General features: G+C 36.7%; 1 protein-coding gene across 1 annotated transcript in view; it reads right to left on the reverse strand.

Annotated features, from left to right (window-relative positions):
• Positions 1–271: 271 nt before the first annotated feature.
• DPH6 (diphthamine biosynthesis 6) overlaps positions 272–21038 on the reverse strand; it is a 192772-nt gene continuing 172005 nt past the window's right edge. The window contains exons 7-9 of the mRNA XM_069595985.1: positions 12193–12287; positions 2544–2631; positions 272–1358 (exon numbers count right to left, since the gene is read on the reverse strand). Coding sequence (XP_069452086.1) covers positions 1305–1358; positions 2544–2631; positions 12193–12287 — 237 coding nt within the window. The 3' untranslated portion in view covers positions 272–1304. The remainder of the gene's footprint in view (positions 1359–2543; positions 2632–12192; positions 12288–21038) is intronic.

Consider the following 21038-nt stretch of genomic DNA (forward strand, 5'->3'; position numbering starts at 1 on the left):
TAAAATGACAAAAGCCCAAAACAGTGACAATATCAAAAGCTGACAAGGATGCAGAGGAATGCAAATAGTGAACAGAGGGACTAGGAATAGAGAATAGTGAATCTCATTCACTGCTGGTGAGAATGCAAAATGGTACAGACACTTTGGGAGACAGTTGGATGGCTTCTTGTGAAATTAAATATACTTTTAGCATATAATCCAGCAATCATATTCCTTGGCATTTACCCCGAAGAGTTAAAAAGTTATGTCCATACAAAAACTGGCACATGACTGTTTTATAGCAGCTTTATTCACAATTGCGAAAACTTGGAAGCAACCAAGATGTTCTTAAGTAGGTGAATGGATAAATAAATCATGGTATGTCCAGACAATAGAATACTATTAAGCATTTAAAAACTTATGAAAAGACACACAGAAACCTTAAATGTATATTACTAAGGGATAGAAGCCAATCTAAAAATGGCAATAAACTGTATTATTCTAACTCTATGACCTTCTGGAAAAAGCAAAACTATGGAGATAATTGAAAAGATCAGTGGTTGCCAGGGGATGGAGGAAGTACGTGACGAAAGGTGGGGCACCGAGGATATTTTAGGGCAGTGGACATACTCAGTATGACATGTATAATGTTGGATACATGTCATCCATAGAACGTGCAATACTGAGTGAATTGTCTATGGACTTTGGGTGATAATGATGTGTCAGGGCAAATCCCTTGATTGTAACAAATGCACTGTTGTGGTGGGGGATGTTGATAATTGGGGGGCACTGTGCATGTGTGGGGATTCTCTGTGCCTTCTGCTCAATTTTTCTGTGAATTCAAAAAACAGCCTGAAGTCAGCATAGGTAAAACAACCAATAAGAGCTAATGGTATTCTTCTTGATTGTCCAGTAATGTTGAAGCAATGAATATATTCAAAACAAAAATGATGACACCCAGTAAATGTGATTATCTAAATATAGTGATTGCCTTTTCATCTTCATTTTCAAATGCCTTTGCATCATGATATCATTGGCTGAGATGAAAGCAGGAACAAGAAAAAGATAATAAACCAGGGTGATAAAGGCAAAGAAATGTTAAGAAATGAGGACTGCAGATGAAGTAAAAGGGAAAAGAAAAATCTACCAGAGATGATGCACAGGATGTGTTAACCAATCAATGGTTCTATTAATTTCTGATTAAGTAAATATTTCTAAGAATTAAAAAAAAGGGTAATGAGAAAAAGTGGCACAAAATAATTAGGACAATGCTATATAATTTTTAAAATTAAATAGAAATAGCAGGTTAGTAACAAAAATGTTTTTCAAGAGTTATGTATACAATTAGATGTTCTGCAGTTTTCAGGTACTGGGGACACCTAAAAAAAAACAAAAGAAACACACCATATTTATTCAGTGTCAATGAGTACTGTACCTCAAAGAAGTAACATTGTTTTCCCAAAGAGGGCAAATGGTCAGTGAAGACTAAGGAAATAGTCAAACAGTGAATAATGAACTATTTAGGTAGAGCTGAACGTATACATGTACATCGGCCAGTGTATCTAAACCAGAATTTGGTGGTTTTGATTTTTGTGTGTATGCACATGGCAGCAAAAGTAGCAGAGACCTAGAAATAAGAAGCTTCTTTCAGCGGATCTGAAAGAAGTCTGGATAGTTTAGCTTCATTGTCTCCAGGGTTACCAGCTTTTGGGTAAAAGGTCACTGAAATAGCCTCCTTCCAGCCCAATTCAATGATCTATTTTCAACCCTGTCTATCCTAATTTTTCTGGAGAAATGACAGTAAATATCATTCTCTACTTTTGGAAACTCCTCCTGACTAAGAGATTTCTGGGGTTCCCATTTTTCTCCTTCTTTTGCCAATCATTGAATCTCTTGATTCTTCAGATTATCTATTATATATTTAAAACTCTGGGCTTGCATCAAGAGTTGGTGATAGAACACGAAAGATACAGAAGCCTTTTCCCAATCCTTTATGTCTTAAGGAGCAGAACTTTTAATCAAAGGGTCTAATCTAGACCTTAACTACTTTATAAAACATTTAAAAATAAACTTTCTGCTGCATCTTGACAATATATTTAAAATAAAACTCTTTATCATATTCTTTGCTTTTTTTCCATCTTTTATTTGTACTTCTGTTCTCTTGTTTATTTTTGGAACAGCTTTAATTTCTCATTCTCCTCTTAAATTTTGTATGAGTATTCAATTTATCCTCAAACCCTTCCCCTATAGCAAATGCTTAACAACCTAACTCTTAATTTACTAGATGATTTAATATTTGGTTATACATTGTCCTGTCTTCTCCTTGATTAATGTATATATGATTCCCTTTTCAGATGAACTACAAACTCTTCAGAAATGTAATGTCTTTTATATTATATAGAGCTCTCAGAATCATAAACATTTGAAAAATTCTTAGTTATTGACTGAGGATCTGAAAAAAATCATTTTTTACCTTTCATTTGTTGTTATAGAATTACATATATAGAGACAATGCACATATTCCAATTTTCACTTTAAATCACTGCAAATTTTAGATTACTTGCCTTGTCCTCCAAGTGCAATTCTAAAAAGCGTAGGTAAGCCACAGGTGCAAATGCATCAGCTGAATGTGTGACTACTTCTGATGAATCTCTGAAATAAAATAAAAATTCTAATTAGTTTATATACTATGCAAAATCTGTCTTGTGGCAAACTAACTCCTACTAGTGACTAGAAAAGACCAAAAATCCTCATTTATTTCTACTGGAATACTACTGTATACATATTTACTTCACAATTAGTGATTAACATCTACTTTTAATAATTAAATATTTAATTGGGGAAAAGATGGAGGAAACTAAACTTTCAAGAGTAAGTAAAGAAGGTTTTCATCTTTATGAGGACACACAGTTCAACTTTCAGGTTCACTCAAAGCTCTCTGAACAGTTTTACAACTTGAAGGCTCTATTCAATTTCATTTCCACAAACTTGGTTGGTATGGGCTAACCATTAAACAACAGGGCTTTATCTTCATTATTCTTTTCATTTTGAAGAGGTAATTCATTCAGTGTTTCACACAAAATCTCAATTATCCTTCACAAAAGCTGTACTGGTGATGGTTTTAAGCACTAGATGAACTCTTCACACTGTAATATCATTGCTATTAAAATTGACTGTCTGACATAGCAATTACCACATTCAGGTAAAATAGTATGAACTGCTTGCTGGCACCATTTGGATACACGTAAATTAAATCAACTTTTATCAAAGATACCCTGTAAAGCACATGTAAATAAATAAGATTATGTGTGAAGTTCTAATAACTAATTATTTTTATTGTTGTTTATTAAGAAACAGTGTTTTTGTATTTTAATTGAAATTCTAAAAGCAGAAATTGCTCATCTCTTTTTAAAGTCTCAGGAACTAGTTGCAGTGTTCATACTAGTACATTGTCAGCATTTTAACCATTGTGGTTCAGCAAAATAGATTCTTACTTTTCATCTTTTCCACTTATATAAAATAATTTTGAATCAGTGTTTGTAATGAAAAGTTATTTAGTGACAATAGAAGAAATCTCAAAATATTAGGATCCAGTATATTAAGTTTTCACGGGCAAAATCTGTTTACTTTTCACATGAAAATCAGAGAGAGAGGAAAAGCAGTCTGATCATACCATTCATGAACCTTTTGTATCAAATATGAATCTTGTTAGTGCTTTAACAATTACATAAAATGGGCTTCTATGACATTAAAAGAAAAGTAACACATTACAATAGAAATAAAATCATTAAAGAGTTGTGATCAGGAAAGAAAGTAATAACCTGTCTCCACAGACTACCTAAACCAAAAGATGCCTCCCTGTATAATGAACAAGAGGAGGAGAAAAAGAAAGTAAAGAGGAGACCTCTTGCTTTTTACCACTTGCCTCTCTGCCTTGTTAACCTTAGTTAAGTTGTCCTGCTTATTTACTTCATACTTGTCTGTCTTGGTGCTGTCTTGCCTCATCAGTTCAGTTGCTCAGTCGTGTCCAACTCTTAGAGACCCCATGGACTGCAGCATGCCAGGCTTCCTTATCCATCACCAACTCCCAGAGTTTACTCAAACTCATGTCCATTGAGGTGGTGATGCCATCTATTCACCTCATCCCCTATCGTCCCATTCTCCTCCTGCCTTCAATCTTTCTCAACATCAGGGTTTTTCCCAATAAGTCAGTTCTTCGCATCAGGTAGCCAAAGTATTGGAGTTTCAGCTTCAGCATCATTCCTTCCAATGAATATTTAGGATTGATTTCCTTTAGGATGGACTGGTTGGATCTCTTTATACTCCAAGGGACCCTCAAGAGTCTTCTCCATCATCACAGTTCAAAAGCATCAATTCTTCAGTGCTCAGCTTTCTTTATAGTACAACTCTCACATTCATACATGACCACTGGAAAAACCATAGCTTTGACTAGACGGACCTTTGTTGGCGAAGTAATGTCCCTGCTTTTTAATATGCTGTCTAGGTTGGTCATAACTTTTCTTTCAAGGAGCAAGTGTCTTTTAATTTCACGGCTGCAGTCACCATCTGCAGTGATTTCGGAGTCCCCAAAATAAAGTCTCTCACTCTTTCTACTATTTCCTCATCTATTTGCCATGAAGTGATAGGACTAGATGCCATGATCTTAGTTTTCTGAATGTTGAGCTTTAAGCCAGCTTTTTCACTCTCCTCTTTCACTTTCATCGAGAGGCTCTTTAGTTCTTCTTCACTTTCTGACATGAATGTGGTGACATTTGCATATCTGAGGTTACTGATATTTCTCCCGGCAATGTTGATTCCAGCTTGTGCTTCTTCCAACCCAACATTTCTCATGATGTATCTTGCATATAAGTTAAATAAGCACGGAGACAATATACAGCCTTGACATATGCCTTAACCTATTGGAACCAGTCAGTTGGTCCACGTTCAGTTCTAACTGTTGCTTCCTGACCTGCATACAGATTTCTCAAGAGGCGGGTCAAGTGGTCTGGTCTTCCCATCTCTTAAAGAATTTTCCAGAGTTTGTTGTCATCCACACAGTCAAAAGCTTTGGCATAGTCAATAAAGCAGTAATAGACATTTTTCTGGAACTCTCTTGCTTTTTCCATGATCCAGTGGATGCTGGCAATTGGATCTCTGGTTCCTCTGCCTTTTCTAAAACCAGCTTCTACATCTGGAAGTTCACGAATCACATATTGCTGAAGCCTGGCTTGGAGAATTTTGAGCATTACTTTACTAGCATGTGAGATGAATTCAAGTATGTGGTAGTTTGAGCATTATTTGGCATTGCCTTTGTTTGGGATTGGAATGAAAACTGACTTTTCCAGTCCTATGGCTACTGCTGAGTTTTCAAATTTGCTGACATATTGAGTGCAACACTTTCACAGCATCATCTTTTAGGATTTGAAATAGCTCAACTGGAACTCCATCACCTCCACTAGCTTTGTTGTGATGCTTTCTAAGGCCTACTTGACTTCACATTCTAGGATGTCTGGCGCTACGTTGGTGATCACACAACTGTGATTCTTGGGTCATGAAGATCTTTTTTGTATAGTTCTTCTGTGTATTCTTGCCACCTCTTCTTAATATCTTCTGGTTTGGTTGGGTGCATACCATTTCTGTCCTTTATTAAGCCCATCTTTGCATGAAATGTTTCCTTGGTATCTCTAATTTCTTGAAGAGATCTCTAGGCCTTTCCATTCGTTTTTTTCCCCTCTATTTCTCTGCACTGATCCTTTAGGAAGGCTTCCTTAGCTCTCTTTGGTATTCTTTGGAACTCTGCATTCAAATGGTTATATCTTTTCTCCTTTGCCTTTCGTTTCTCTTCTATTCACAGCTATTTGTAAGGCCTCCTCAACAACCATTTTGCCTTTTTGCATTTCTTTTCCTTGGGGATGTTCTTGATCCCTGCCTCCTGTACAATGTCAGTAACTTCTGTCCATAATTCTTCAGGCACTCTGTCTATAAGATCTAATCCCTTGAATCTATTTGTCACTTCCACTGTATAATTGTAAGGGATTTGATTTAGGTCATACCTGAATGGTCTAGTGGTTTTCCCTACTTTCTTCAATTTAAGTCTAAATTTGGCAATAAGTAGTTCATGGTCTGTGACACAGTCAGCTCCCAGTCTTGGTTTTGCTGACTGTATAGAACTTCTCCATCTTTGACTGCAAAGAACATAATCAATCTGATTTTGGTATTGACCATCTGGTGATGTCCATGTGTAGAGTCATCTCTTGCGTTGTTGGTAGAGGGTGTTTGCTATGACCAGTGCATTCTCTTGGCAAAACTCTATTAGCCTTTTCCCTGCTTCATTTTGTACTGCAAGGCCAAATTTGCTTGTACTCCAGGTATTTCTTGACTTCCTACTTTTGCATTCCATTTCCCTATAATGAAAATGACATCTTTTTTGGGTATTAGATCTAGAAGTTCTTATAGGTCCATTCAACTTCAGCTTCAGACTTGGATTATTGTGACATTGAATGGTGTGCCTTGGAAATGAACAGATATCATTCTGTCGTGTCTTGGCTCATCAATAGATTAAAATTCTTACTCCTGTGTATGATCTCATTTTTACGTTAAATTTCAATCTCTCGGGGTTACCATTTCCAGCTTTGGAAACTGACCCTGAGCCTGGATTATGCCTGATGTAGGAGATTGGTCTTGATATACTTGACAATGGATACAGCAAAACTATGACTAACTCAAACCAATGTTGTGTCAGTAGAAAGGGTTTCAGGCCCTCCCTTCTCATGCCAGTTATCCCCACTAGAAACAGAAGGTTGGCAGCATATGACTCACTTAATTGATACAATTATCACATTTGAATCAAGACCATTTTCCAGAGAAAATACATAACATTCTAACTATACTATATAACAGAACTAAATGAAGAGGAATATGATTTTTATGGATTCTCTCAAATCCACAATTGACTAATATAATTTCATTCTCTTATACAAAGCCAGAATCAACTGGAAAATAGATAATAGATATCAAATAAATAACTTGTAGCTTCAAAGAGCATAATGCCACTACTGCTCTTCTTTTCTTTCATAAACTGTCAGTTGAAACTCAGCTTTCAAGGGTCTCTGGTTTCTGTCAGCTTCTGAAACCCAGAACAGGATCTGCTGGAGTACCCTCAGAGAAACCCCCCAAATTAAGAACAACTGAAGTACAGCAAAAATGCTTTTCAGTTGGCTACCCTTCTCCTCTGTCCCTACTGATACAAGTAATCAGTGCAGCCTCGACCTCTTACAGAATGGAGATTTCTCTATAGCAAACAGCTGGATCTGACATTCCCTTTCAATATGCTACATTAGGCTTATCCCCACTTACAACTTCAAAAGGGCAGCTACCTGAGCCAGGTCTGAGTCTCTCTCATCTGAAGCAGACTCCTTCTCAAGGTATGAGATCAGGCCCTACCCTCTCACTTCAAAAAACTGATACTTTCTCTTGGTTCCTATTTCCCCTCGAAAACACAACCACACATAGATATCCGCCATGAACTCACACTTATCCTCACATTTCTGTGAAGCCTTGCCTGACATCCTCACACAGTGCTAGTTTTCTGCTTTCTGTGCTTTGGTCATGCATTTGTGTGTGTGTGTGTGTGTGTGTGTGTGTGTGTGCGCGCATGCACACACACATTCAGTTGCTCTGTCGTGTCTGACTCTTTGTGATCCCATGGACTGTAGCCCACCAGGCTCTTCTGTCCATGGGATTTTCCAGGCAAGAATACTGGAATGGGTTGCCATTTCCTCCTCCAAGGGATCTTTGCAACCCAACAGCCCCTTCATAATACATCTACTGTATTAGAATTATGTGTTTCTATGCTTGTCTTCATTCTCAATGAGGGACCACGTTTTGTTCATCTTTGTCTGTCTGTTCCTCCATATTCCCTTCACCTCTGGCTCAGAGAAGAATATATTGCCAGGTATTCACTCATTTGTTGAATAAAAAAAATTACTGTATAGTTTAACTTCATTAAACATATTTACTATCAAAAATCCACACAGATTTTTCAATTACCTACCTTTACCTGAATATATACATTTTCATACATGCATATTACTTGTATATGTATAGATGAACATAATCACACATATATACCAATAACATCATATAGCACCTCTAGCATAATAAAAATAATTATATAAATTTAAATACAAGGAAAATTAGTTCATATATTTTAATTTCCAAAGTGATATAGGAGAGACATGAGAAAGTAGATAAGGAAAGTTCTTGATTCATCCCCACTGCTAAATGTGATATTAGGATGCTCTGGGCTGAGTTATGTCTTGACTTGAATAGGTAGAAACCAGGAGTGAGTGGGGAAAATGAGTGCATAGTGTTTTAATCATCGAATTTAGTTCTTTTCATCCCTCCTTCCTTCCCACTGTTTCTTCTATCCATCCACCCATCCCATACATAGCAACTGTCTAGTAGTAGTATATTAATATTGTTAGTTCAAATGGAAATGTGGGGTTGTATCAAATACTGACATTAAAGATGTGTTCATCAATAGCAAGAAGAAAATTATCACTTTCATTAATACAGTACTGAGACTTCAGTTTTTACTTTTTTTCCCCAAAATATTGGCTATATTTCTTGTGTTTCAATTCTTACTTTCAATATACATACATACATATTTCAAAGCAAGAAACAATAGGAAAATAAGTTTATTATTTTACGACCCACAAGTATCTTCTTCTCTTAAAGACTAAGCCATAATTCTTTTTATCAAGGCTCCTCAGGAAAAAGCTATTTTCTGATCTAAAAATTTGTATCTAGAAGTGGGTAGGCACATCGTAATTGATGTGAAACGTATATTGTAAAATGGTCTAGTAAAATTTTTTCTAAATTACTTCCAGGCCAAGACTGGTATGCTAGTCTTTCCTACAAGATTTTTAAATGTTAATATATCTCATAATAAACTTCTAGCAAGTGAAAGTGAAAGCCACTCAGTCATGTCCAACTGTTTGCGACCCCATGGACTATACAGACCATGGAATTCTCCAGATCAGGGACACTGGAGTGGGTAGCCTCTCCCTTCTCCAGGGGATCTTCCCAACCCAGGGATCGAACCCAGCTCTCCCAAATTGCAAGTGGATTCTTAACCAGCTGAGCCACAAGGGAAGTCTAAACTTCTAGAACCATCCCATTTGTCTAAATTACTTCATTATACGAGAGTTAATCTGTGTTTTTTTTCAAATCACCAATTATAATCAAATAATTTTACATGAAAAAGTTTATATTTTTCTCCTGTTAGATGTAATCTCCTTTTTAAAAATAAAATTTTGAATCAGAAATTTAAAAGGGGACTCCTAATAATCAACTAGTTGTATGCTAATTGTGGAAGATCACTACTATATCAAATAGAATAGGAAATAGCATAAATTTGTCTCCCAAATAAAGTCCAATTTACAGGATCCATGATGATTAATAGTCAGTTGTTAACAAGTAGTTACCTGGTCTAAACTTACCTTTTAATTTTATCACAAGGACAACCATCTCTAAGTGAAATAATTTACATAATGGTTTTAGAATGTGCAATGCTTGGTCACTCATATCATCACATTCAGTGCTTATCAGATAGTATAGTAAGGAAATTTTCTATTTTAAAGTAAAGGAAAGCCTTTGTATATAGTGGGTGATATTCTTTTTCCAGTCAACTACTATAACCTGTTATATAATATAACTTAAGTATAGCTTAAGAAAGAAATGCATAAAAGTGAAATAGTATATATAAAGATAAACAAGTGAAATTAATTCAATGATATCCAACATTTATTAGTGTCTACTGTATGTTCTAATAAATGTTGAATATCATTGAATTAATTTCACTTATTGTTTATTTTTTTATATATACTATTTCACTTTTACGTATTTCTTTCTTAACTTATACTTAAGTTATAGTATATAACAGGTTATAGTAGTGTCTACTGTATGTTCTGGGGACTTCCCTGGTGGTTCAGACGGTAAAGCATCTGTCTACAATGCGGGAGACCTGGGTTTGATCCCTGGGTTGGGAAGATCCGCTGGAGAAGGAAATGGCAATCCACTCCAGTGCTATTGCCTGGAAAATCCCATGGACAGAGGAGCCTGAGAGGTTACAGTCCATGGGGTCACAAAGAGTCGGACACGACTGAGCGACTTCACTTTCACTGTATGTTCTGAGAGTTCAGTTATGAAAATAGGCACTGGGGGCAAAAACTACCGAAGTTTTTAAAAATGGAAGGATTTAGCAAAGTCGGGATAAATGGGAAGGCAATCTAGAGGAAAGAATTTAAATAAGAAAGCTGTGAAGCTGAGGTGAGGCAGAACATATGAAGAAAACAAAGCAAAGAATTTGCTTAAGCATCCGATTTAGATTAGTGATTAGCTGACAAGAAAGAAATATCCTCAGCACGTCTTCCTCTGTTCTTAAGGGGTACACATTACAGTATTGCTGACTAGCCCCTCCATTCTCAAAGAACTCTTAGAGCAGGGCAGCAGCCTGCAGAGTTCCACCCACATAATTCTCCTCAACAAATGATCACCCAGTTCAACTGAACAGCTCATTTTGGCACTAGAGGGTTCTAATACACCTCCCCCGACTTCCCTCTCTTCAACATCATGACTAACTCCCATCGTGCCATTGTCTCAGTTAGGTTGAGGTTTCCTTATCTACAAAACGATAAGATGAAAGATTCATTTTTCAGGTCTAAAGTTTACTATGATAAACAAACCCTCTGGTTATGTAATATAAAGCAGTACATTTCTTATAATTCTAGGTTGTCCATAAAGACTTCTAGGTGCCCTACGACCTCAAGTTGTCAAATAAATAGGAAGAATATTCTTCTTTGGCTTTTTTTTCTCTGTGCTTTTAATTTTTTTCCTAATTTTGTTAGTCCCATATTAATAAGTAAGTATACTGCAAGTTTCCCATTATACTGTAATTTCACCCTAGAATGGAAATGCTTTTCTTGAGTAACAAAACAGTATTTTTTCATAGAAGCAATACCTAATGCACAATTCAATTATGAATTGTTTTGTAATCACTGAAGTCAGGAGAAATACCTCCTATTTATGAAATTTTTCTTGTGACTCTTATTCTCTACCATTTTGTGTCAAATTCTATGCAGATGTGTCTTCCTCCCATCATTTTAGAGACAGGAACTATGTCCAACATCCATGGTGCCCAGTAGAATGTTTCAGGCACAATAGGTAATAGGTACATATTTGCCAAATGAATTGTTATTCTGATGATTATTAATGGGAAAGAAGTTAGAAGAAACAAGAAAAGAAAGAATGGGCAAATATTGCAAAGGTTGAGGTCTTGGCCGTGTTTCTGAAGATAAAGGTATTTTTTTTAGAAAATTCACCTCGAGTTGTCTTTACTTCTTAGAACACTCCTTCCTTCATTATTAGTATGTACAAAGAAATACCTTTCAGTGTTGAAAACATTGAACCTGTTCATTCGATCCAAGATTCTAATCTTTCAGCAGATGAGGTTTCTGAAATCAAGCATAATTCTGACAACCTTTTCCAGAAGCTAAAGGGCTTAGGAAAAGCAAATAAAATGCTCTCTTAGCATATGAGAAGAGTGACATAAATTAAGAGTAAGGGTAATGATGTAACGAACTGAAGAAAGTCCCTGTCTTTCACTACACAAATTTTTAACAATTTATGGCAAAGAAATCACACTACTCACCATAAACAGAATTCATTTTTAAGAAGTTTATATGTAAAAATAACCCCAAATAATTGAAGAGAACTGTTTAGTATAACCATTCGAAGTTATTAAAGCCAAGAAAAAGGAAAAAGAGGATGGAGTTAATGGAACCCACAGGCTACTGATGTGGCAGTTTATCAAATGTAGCTGTAATGAAAGATAAATAATACAGGCAATTCACACTTCATGAAAGGATAAAAGTGTCAGTGTGTAGGTACCAGTTTTACTGCAGGCCATAATCAGCAAGTAAACGAAAGTGCAATGTCTAAAAAGTTTATAGGCTTCTATGAAGGCCTCGTCTTGTCAGGTATTGATTTAGGTATTCAGACGACTTCACTGGTATTACACAAATTGAGTGTTTGTGAACTTGGAGGACATGTTCTATTTCTCCCAACAAAAGTTGCCTCCAGCTTAAAGTTAAGTTGCTTCCATCACTTAAATTTGAGGAAGGGGAAGAAAATGCTGAAATCATATCTTACACAATTATTTTCTTCTTAAATAGAGGGCAATCCAAAGTGAATGTTTCATATTCTCCGCCTTCTCCACAAACATGGACTCCATATTTCTTAGAAAGCTGAAAATAGAAAAAAAAGAGAAAGAAACAGGAAACTTAAAACTTAGATAACAAAAATGTTCCCTTAACTTATTTTGTCCTAAAAAAATATCCATGTTGGAAACTTTAATTCCAAAATAGATTGTGAGCTGTAGGAAAATGATTGTATATTTCTGTTTAAAAACTGTTAAAAACCATTTGAAGAATGTTATCATAAAGCATAGCATTTTAAATAATCCCCAAATCCTTATAAAAAGATATATTAGACCAACATTTTTATGTATAATGAAAAAGCTTAAAGATTACTATAAAGTTTGACACTAGCTTTAGCTTCAAAAGGAGGAAGGATACTAAGTCATTTTGTACTAAATAAGAATATATGCAGCCAAATTGTGCTTTCCCTGCCCTTTGACCTATATGTGGAAGGGGAAAAAATGCACTTAGAAAATTTCTCAGACAACACAAGAGAATGTAATCTAAGGCCTTTCCTTGGGCTTATGAACGAAAGGAAGTCATAAACATGGTTATTATGCTTAAGGTTATTATTAGTAGTAGTAAAGTTCTAAGAATATCAAGATCTAATGAAGTTCTAATGCTTCAAACAAGCCCTGGGAGGGTCTAACTCCAAGAAAGGTTGGAATAGCTTATAATGTTTGTCTGATTAAACCTGAAATTTAAAAAAAAAAAAACAGCAAAGAAACAACCACTCCCCACCCCGACCCCATGCTTTGCATCAAATACAAGTTGTTATTTAAATGATCCTGATACTGAGAGTAAAATCCTCTCTTATTGGGCTGGTACAAGGCTGGAATCAGAGCTGGGGAGCACTCTCACTGGCTGTGCAACAGAATCTTTCTGGTCTTTCATGGAGGCTTTATCACTATGATTCTAGCTCCTTCATTCTGAATTTTATAGCTTTTCCTGCTTACAACCTCTCCTAACCCCAAATCCTCATAGCCCAAAGGAAGAGTGACTCCACTGATGTTCTCTGCTACTGCCAGTGCTGGGACTGTGGCCTAAGTTTTCAGTTTTACCTGCATAAATATTATACATTTATTTATTTGGTTATTTTTATAGTTGTGCTACCATTCCGACTCCATTACATTTCATCTATTGACTATGTGCCCTTAGGGACTGAAAGGAGGGATCTATGAAAATTCTATTCCCTCTAAGGATCAGTGGTAATGTGAATGACCTATAAAGCAAAACAGCAAGAAAAGTGAGGGAAAGAAAATGAGATGGCATTTAGTATATGAACTTGCAAAAACGTAGTAGATAAATTTTCACTGTGGTGGGTCATGAAGTAGAGAACTGGCAAGGCAGAATTATGGCAGCCAGCCATTATGAGAGCAGATAACAGGAATAGATTATCGTAGTAAACCAAATTAAATTAATGTCTGCTTTGCAGTAAAAATGTAGGAATAATAATGGGGTATGGATTTCAAGGGCGTTTCCTTGTTCTGTCAGCTAGTGCCCGACCCCTTCTCATCTCCCTTCATTGGTCTTCTCATTCCAGTGACTTTCTGCCAAGGGAAGCTTCTACTCTCACCTTTATGGTCAGTCTTGTTTATGTGGGAATATATCTTAATAACCACAGACTTCTTTTTTTAGAAAATGTATAATTGAAGCTTTGCAAAATTTCTATAATCTACCACAAAAGCATAATTGGATTTTTTAAAATTAATGTTGGCATAGCTGTTATCCTACTGAAGTAATTCTGTTAGTCCCTAAGTAAAAATAATGTAAGCTGCTATATTAAGCCAACCAGCACTAGGAAATCTAAAATTTGGATGTATCCAGTGATATTTTCAATTCACATAAAATATTTCCATAATATTCATCCAGTCAGTTCTTCCACAAACATTTACTGAACAGTGATTATTGGGCAGGCTTTGTTAGATGAAAAAGTTCCAGGAGTAAACAAACAATGTCCTTGGTCTCTGGAAGCTTACTAAATATATTGCACCCTATATTTCAATACCACAGTATGATGAAACAGTGATATTGATTCTGTAAATAATATGTACAATTTCTTCCCCCTCTACCACTCATTGACCAGCAGGGACACAGATTCCAAGTCAAGAAAGATTTTACACAAGACAGATTTCAGAATTCCAGAATCCATGGGTTCCAGATTCCAAGAGTGCAGTGCATTTTCTGGCTGATGAACCACAAAGTAGCCTATGAATCTTTATGATGTCTTTTGCAGACCCTCTAAACTCTATTAGCTTAAAGCTCTAGTAGACATAAGTATTCAGAAAACTTCCATCTTTTTTGGCTTACATTTGGCCAGTTCCAAGGCCCTTTGATGTCCTGAGAGAACCTCCTCAAGAAGCAAAGCCTAAGCTAGCCACTTTCTTTAAGGAATCTTTAGCTAAGGCATAGCACTATGTTAGAAATCAACAACCTGGTAGCACAAAAGCATGATGTGTGCATTTGATTGGGCTTCCCAGGTGGTGCTAGTGATAAAGCACCTGCCTGCCAATGCATTTGATCCCTAGATCGGGAAAATCCCTTGGAGGAGGGCATGGCAGCCCACTCCAGTATTCTTACTTGGAGAATCCCATGTATGGAGGAGCCTGGAGGGTTATAGTCCAAGGGGCTGTAAAGAAATGAACATGACTGAAGCAACCTAGCATGCATGTGTGATTTGATTTTTTAAAACAGGGGTCAGTTAAGGTAAGTGGAGAATCCAGAGACATATTTGTGGTATGAGACGTTCAATCTGCTTTTCTAAAACATGTAAGCAAGTGTTGCTCATATCTACACTACTCATAGAAAGTAGCAACTTTATTCTAATGTATCTCAGGTCTGTGTCTGGGTTCCAACTCAGAATTAGTATTAGTGTAGGCCAGCACCTCCTCATTCCAAATACAGTTTCTGCAGTTCACTTTGATAGTTTCTCTGTCAATATCATTGTAATTGAAAATACTGGATAGGTTTTCCTAAGGTTTAGTTCCTTACTGAATTATCATGATTCTTTCCATAATTTAAATGAATAAGATGGCAAACTATATTGAAAAATAAAAAAGTGTTTTTCAAGTTGCTTTTTTCCCCCTAAAGTATGATATAAAGGATTAAGACATTTATTAAATAGTATCAGTTAGTATATAAAAAGTGGAAGCAGACAATTGTTGTCACCATAACACTAAAAATATGCCAGATCAGCTACAAAACCACACCTTTGTGTTTTACATACAGAGATCTGAGAATTCAAAGGCATCTGGATGAACTAATAGCAGATCAGGGTAAGCTTTTCTGAGATGAGTGAAGATTCATGGCCACTTTCCTAATGGGGGAACAGACAGAGTAGAAGCAAAGCTTCATGGATGTGGGGTGTCTATCAGCATATGTGGAAAGCCAAACTCTTGTGGACCTCTGTGCTGGATTATTAAGAGTCCTGAAGAGCCCAGGGAGTATGTATAGCCTGCCAATTCTTTTTCAGAGTCTTAACTAAGTGCACAGAGTGGCTACCTTCAGAAAACTGCCCCTCTCCAGGGCAGGAGAGGGGAGAGACAGAGATCCCTTTAAGAACACCTGCCCAGTAAGTCTTTTCTATTGAACTTTCAAGGTACCAAGGGGTGGTTACAGGGCAGGAAGATTGAGAGATTTCAGCCAAGACCTGGAAAGCCAGAGAGAGGGCAGAGAAAGGCTGAGAGTAGTAAGGCCCTGATAAGGCACAAAACAGTGGTGTAGGACTTTAAAACATGGGGACAGGGTAGGAGGAAGAGGAAGAGATCTCTAGACTCATTGGAGAATAGATCACATGCCCTGATAAATGGAGAACATTTATCCTGCTTTCAAAACATTTCAAACAAGTAGCAAACTGAAATGAAACAAAAATCAAACCAGACTCACCTCAACTGGAAAATAGACTAAAAAGAATAAACACCTCAGACTAGCTGTCACAGAGAGGAAGTGGTGTGACTTTTCTGGAGTAAACATTTACTTCAGTCTCTGTTGTTCTTATTTATTCATTATCTACCATAAAATATATAAAACAAATTGAGAGATAAAAAGTGAAAAATGTGACTATAATCAGGGGAAAAACAAACAAAATAGAAACAGACCCACACATTAATCAAATACTGAACCCAACAGACAAGGACTTTAACATAAAAAGGAGAGTGAAAAAGTTGGCTTAAAGCTCAACATTCAGAAAACGAAGATCATGGCATCTGATCCCATCACTTCATGGGAAATAGATGGGGAAACAGTGTCAGACTTTAGGTTTTGGGCTCCAAAATCACTGCAGATGGGGATTGCAGCCATGAAATTAAAAGATGCTTACTGCTTGGAAGAAAAGTTATGACCAACCTAGATAGCACATTCAAAAGCAGAGACATTACTTTGCCAACAAAGGTCCATCTAGTCAAGGCTATGGTTTTTCCAGTGGTCATGTATGGATGCAAGAGTTGGACTGTGAAGAAACCTGAGCGCCAAAGAATTGATGCTTTTGAACTGCAGTGTTGGAGAAGACTCTTGAGAGTCCCTTGGACTGCAAGGAGATCCAACCAGTCCATTCTAAAGATCAGCCCTGGGTGTTCTTTGGAAGGAATGATGCTAAAGCTGAAACTCCAGTACTTTGGCTGCCTCATGCGAAGAGTTGACTCATTGGAAAAGACTCTGATGCTGGGAGGGATTGGGGGCAGGAGGAAAAGGGGACGACAGAGGATGAGATGGCTGGATGGCATCACTGACTCGATGGACGTGAGTTTGAGTGAACTCTGGGAGATGGTGATGGACAGGGAGGCCTGGTGTGCTGCGATTCATGGGGTTGCAAAGAGTCGGACATGACTGAGTGACTGAACTGAACTGATAATTATATATTAGAGATTTACTGGAAAAGATAGACAAAATTTATGAACAGAGATTAATTTGAGCAGATTTAGAAAACTAGGGGGAAATATCTTTAGGTTCATATTCTAGTTCCAACAATTATTGGGCAGGGGACCTGGGATGAATTACTTGTTCTCTGAATTTCCATTTGTTTAGGGAAAGCCTGCCCTCAGGGGGATGCTCTATTAAAATATATAATACATATAAAGCTTTTAATCCAATGCCTAGTGCACAGAAAGTAGCTGACATATGTTATCCTTTCTCTATTAATCTGCTCTTCCCTTGGACCTTCTGCTCTTTATCTATATATACCTTCTTTGAGGATCATGACTCCTATTATATCTATCATCTCTATTGCAAAATGGCTCTCAGAGTGAAAAGCTTAGTCATTAAACTCTCTCCCATGTATCTCCTTCCCCCACAACTCCAAATACTTATTGAGGGTTTTACTTGGGAGCATTGATGGGAAAGACTAGAGATCGCTGCAAGAAAATTAGAGACATGAAGAGAACATTTCATGTAAAGATGGGCTCAATAAAGGACAGAAATGGTATGGATCTAAGGCGCAAAAGATTTTAAGAAGGGGAGGCAAGAATACACAGAAGAACTGTACAAAAAAGATCTTCACAACCCAGATGATCATGATGGTGTGATCACTCACCTAGAGCCAAACATCCTGAAATGTGAAGTCAAGTGGGCCTTAGAAAGCATCACAACAAAAAAAGCTAGTGGAGGTGCTGGAATTCCAGCTGAGCTATTTCAAATCCTAAAAGATGATGCTGTGAAAGTGCTGCATTCAATATGCCAACAAATTTGGAAAACTCAGCAGTGGCCACAGGACTAGAAAAGGTCAGTTTTCATTCCAATCCCTAGGAAAGGCAATGCCAAAGAATGTTCAAACTACCACACAATTACACTTATGTCACACACTAGTAAAGTAATGCTCAAAATTCTCCAAGCCAGGCTTCAAGAGTACGTGAACCGCGAACTTCCAGATGTTGAAGCTGGTTTTAGAAAAAGCAGAGGAACAAAGATCAAATTGCCAACATCCACTAGATCATCAAAAAACCAAGAGAGTTCCAGAAAAAATATCTATTTCTGCTTTATTGACTATGCCAAAGCCTTTGACTGTGTGGATCACAATAAACTGGAAAATTCTGAAAGAGATGGGAATACCAGACCACCTGACCTGCCTCTTGAGAAATCTGTATGCAGGTCAGGAAGCAACAGTTAGAACTGGACATGGAACTGGTTCCAAATAGGAAAAGGAGTACATCACGGCTGTATATTGTCACCCTACTTATTTAACTTATAGGCAGAGTACATCATGAGAAATGCTGGGCTGGTAGAAGCACAAGCTGGAATCAAGATTGCTGGGAGAAATATCAATAACCTTAGATATGCAGATGACACCACTGTTATGGCAGAAAGTGAAGAAGAACTAATGAGCCTCTTGATAAAAGTGAAAGAGGAGAGTGAAAAAGCTGGCTTAAGGCTCAACATTCAGAAAACTGAGATCATGGCATCCAGTCCCATCAGTTCATGGCAAACAGATGGTGAAACAGTGGTAACAATGGCAGACTTTATTTTTGGGGCTCCAAAATCACTGTAGATGGTGACTTCAGCTATGAATTAAAAGACGCTCACTTCTTGGAAGGAAAGTTATGACCAACCCTGAGAGCATATTAAAAAGTAGAGACATTACTTTGCCAACAAAGGTCCATCTAGTCAAGGCTATGGTTTTTCTAGTAGTCATGAATGGATGTGAGAGTTGGACTATAAAGAAAGCTGAGTGCTGAAGAATTGATGCTTTTGAACTATGGTGTTGAAGACTCTTGAAAGTCCCTTGGACTGGAAGGAGATCTAACCAGTCCATCCTAAAGGAGATCAGTCCTGAATGTTCATTGGAAAGACTGATTTTGAAGCTGAGACTCCAATACTTTGGCCACCTGATGCGATGAACTGAGTCATCTGAAAAGACCCTGATGCTGGGAAAGATTGAAGGCATGAGGAGAAGGGGATGACAGAGGATGAGATGGTTGGATGGCATCACCGACTCAATGGACAATCGTTTGGGTAAACTCCGGGAGTTGGTGATGGACAGGGAGGCCTGGCGTGCTGCAGTCCATGTGGTCACAAAGAGTTGCACACAACTAAGTGACTAATCTGAATTGTTGTTTTAAATAAAACATAGTTCTTGATTTTTCCTCAAAATCTTCTTTCCCTGCTCAATTTCTATAATAGTTTAATCAAGCTTGAAATACTGGAGTTGAGCTTAACTCCTTTTCCTTCTGCCACACAGCCTACATTTAAAATTTTTCTTAAATTCATTTATTGAATCAACAAATATTCACTCAGGACTTATTACGTGCTAAATCCTATTCTATACATAAGGCATGTGGCAGTGAATGAGACAAAGTAAACACTCTCTTCCTTTCTAATACCCTTCCTAATTATTTTGGGCTTGAACTATTACAGTAATCTCTTGTCTCCCTGCTTTATTTTCATCCCTCTCATCTACCTACATGTTATCAATACACTAACTTTCCTTAACAATATAAGAGATGGCATTCATCCACTCAAAAACTTATGGTGTCTACCATTGCCTACTCAATAAAAATCAAGCTCTATAAACTGAGAGTCAAAAGACTTCAGCCATTTGATCCCACCCTTCACAAGAATACTAAGACATAAAGCTAATACAATAGGAAAATTAAATAAAGATTCAAAAGAATCTTGACTGGCTGAAAAAAAGCCTGAAGACTTAATCTTAAAAACTGAAATAAAAAGTAATAAACATAAACCATAACATGCAGCTTCCTTCTGGTCTACTTACAGAAATCACTATTATTGCCTGTGGAGTTGTCCTGTGCTGCCTTGTGACATATTTCTGTATTGCATCACTATGAATTTCAGTGTTTGTCATGAGACTATAAGTTTCTAAATTTCTTAAACCCTCTGAAACCCATAGTTCTCTCCCAGTAGTGTATGTAGCACATGGCACTCAAAGACCAAATGACTCTCTTCTCCATGGTCCAGACATCCTGCATAATTCCAGAAAAGAGTCTAATTGGCCTTGTACTCACAGAAAGTAAGCCATCACCAAACAGAATTATCAAGTAAAAGGGAGGAGAGAGTTACTGATTGCTTTTGTTATACCCTTGGAAATAGGACAAAATCAGATCAACATTTTCTGTTTTTGGAACTCTAAAACTAAATAAAATTTACACAAGGTAGTCAATACTTTTCTCATCTAACCCACTGAATCAAGAATATTACTATTTTTACCCATTTGGGGAATGTTATATAGAAAAAGATTCAAATCAGATGACTATTTTATAAACTTAATATACCTGCTATTTTGTCTGACATTAGTCAAGTGGTCTCATCCTTCATATAAATGCAAAAAAATAAAGCTAATAAAATCAATAAAATAAAACAAAATTTCAAAAGGATTTTGACCAGCTGAAAAGAAATATGTTTCTGTTTTCTAACCAGAAGCAATAAGATCAGTTTTTACTGGTGTCACAACATAATTTTCATTGTATTAAAGCACGGTCTTTGCTTCATATACATCTAAATTATGCTACGCTCTCTTTTGGATAAAATTTTCGGGGAAGGTGAACATAAATTTTTCAACTGACTATTGTTAAGATAAATTTTCTAAAACACATTTTGAACAGATGTGGCTGACTTGGGTCATTTCATGACTTATAAGAATGCCTTGGAGACTGAGCATTTAAAAAGTGAATTCCTAGAGTAAATATAAAGGAAATTACTTATATGATTCTATTTTTTTCTGGTACATTTATTCACATAAACATTCATATTCATAATAATGCCATTTGACTCTACTGATTATTGAACTGAAAAGGTAATGGGGCATCATGATTTCCCTGTTTAATTTTCTATCCCTATAAAAGATTGTAATGA

This window comes from Ovis canadensis, chromosome 7 (assembly GCF_042477335.2).
Source record: "Ovis canadensis isolate MfBH-ARS-UI-01 breed Bighorn chromosome 7, ARS-UI_OviCan_v2, whole genome shotgun sequence".
Classification (NCBI taxonomy): Eukaryota; Metazoa; Chordata; class Mammalia; order Artiodactyla; family Bovidae; genus Ovis; species Ovis canadensis.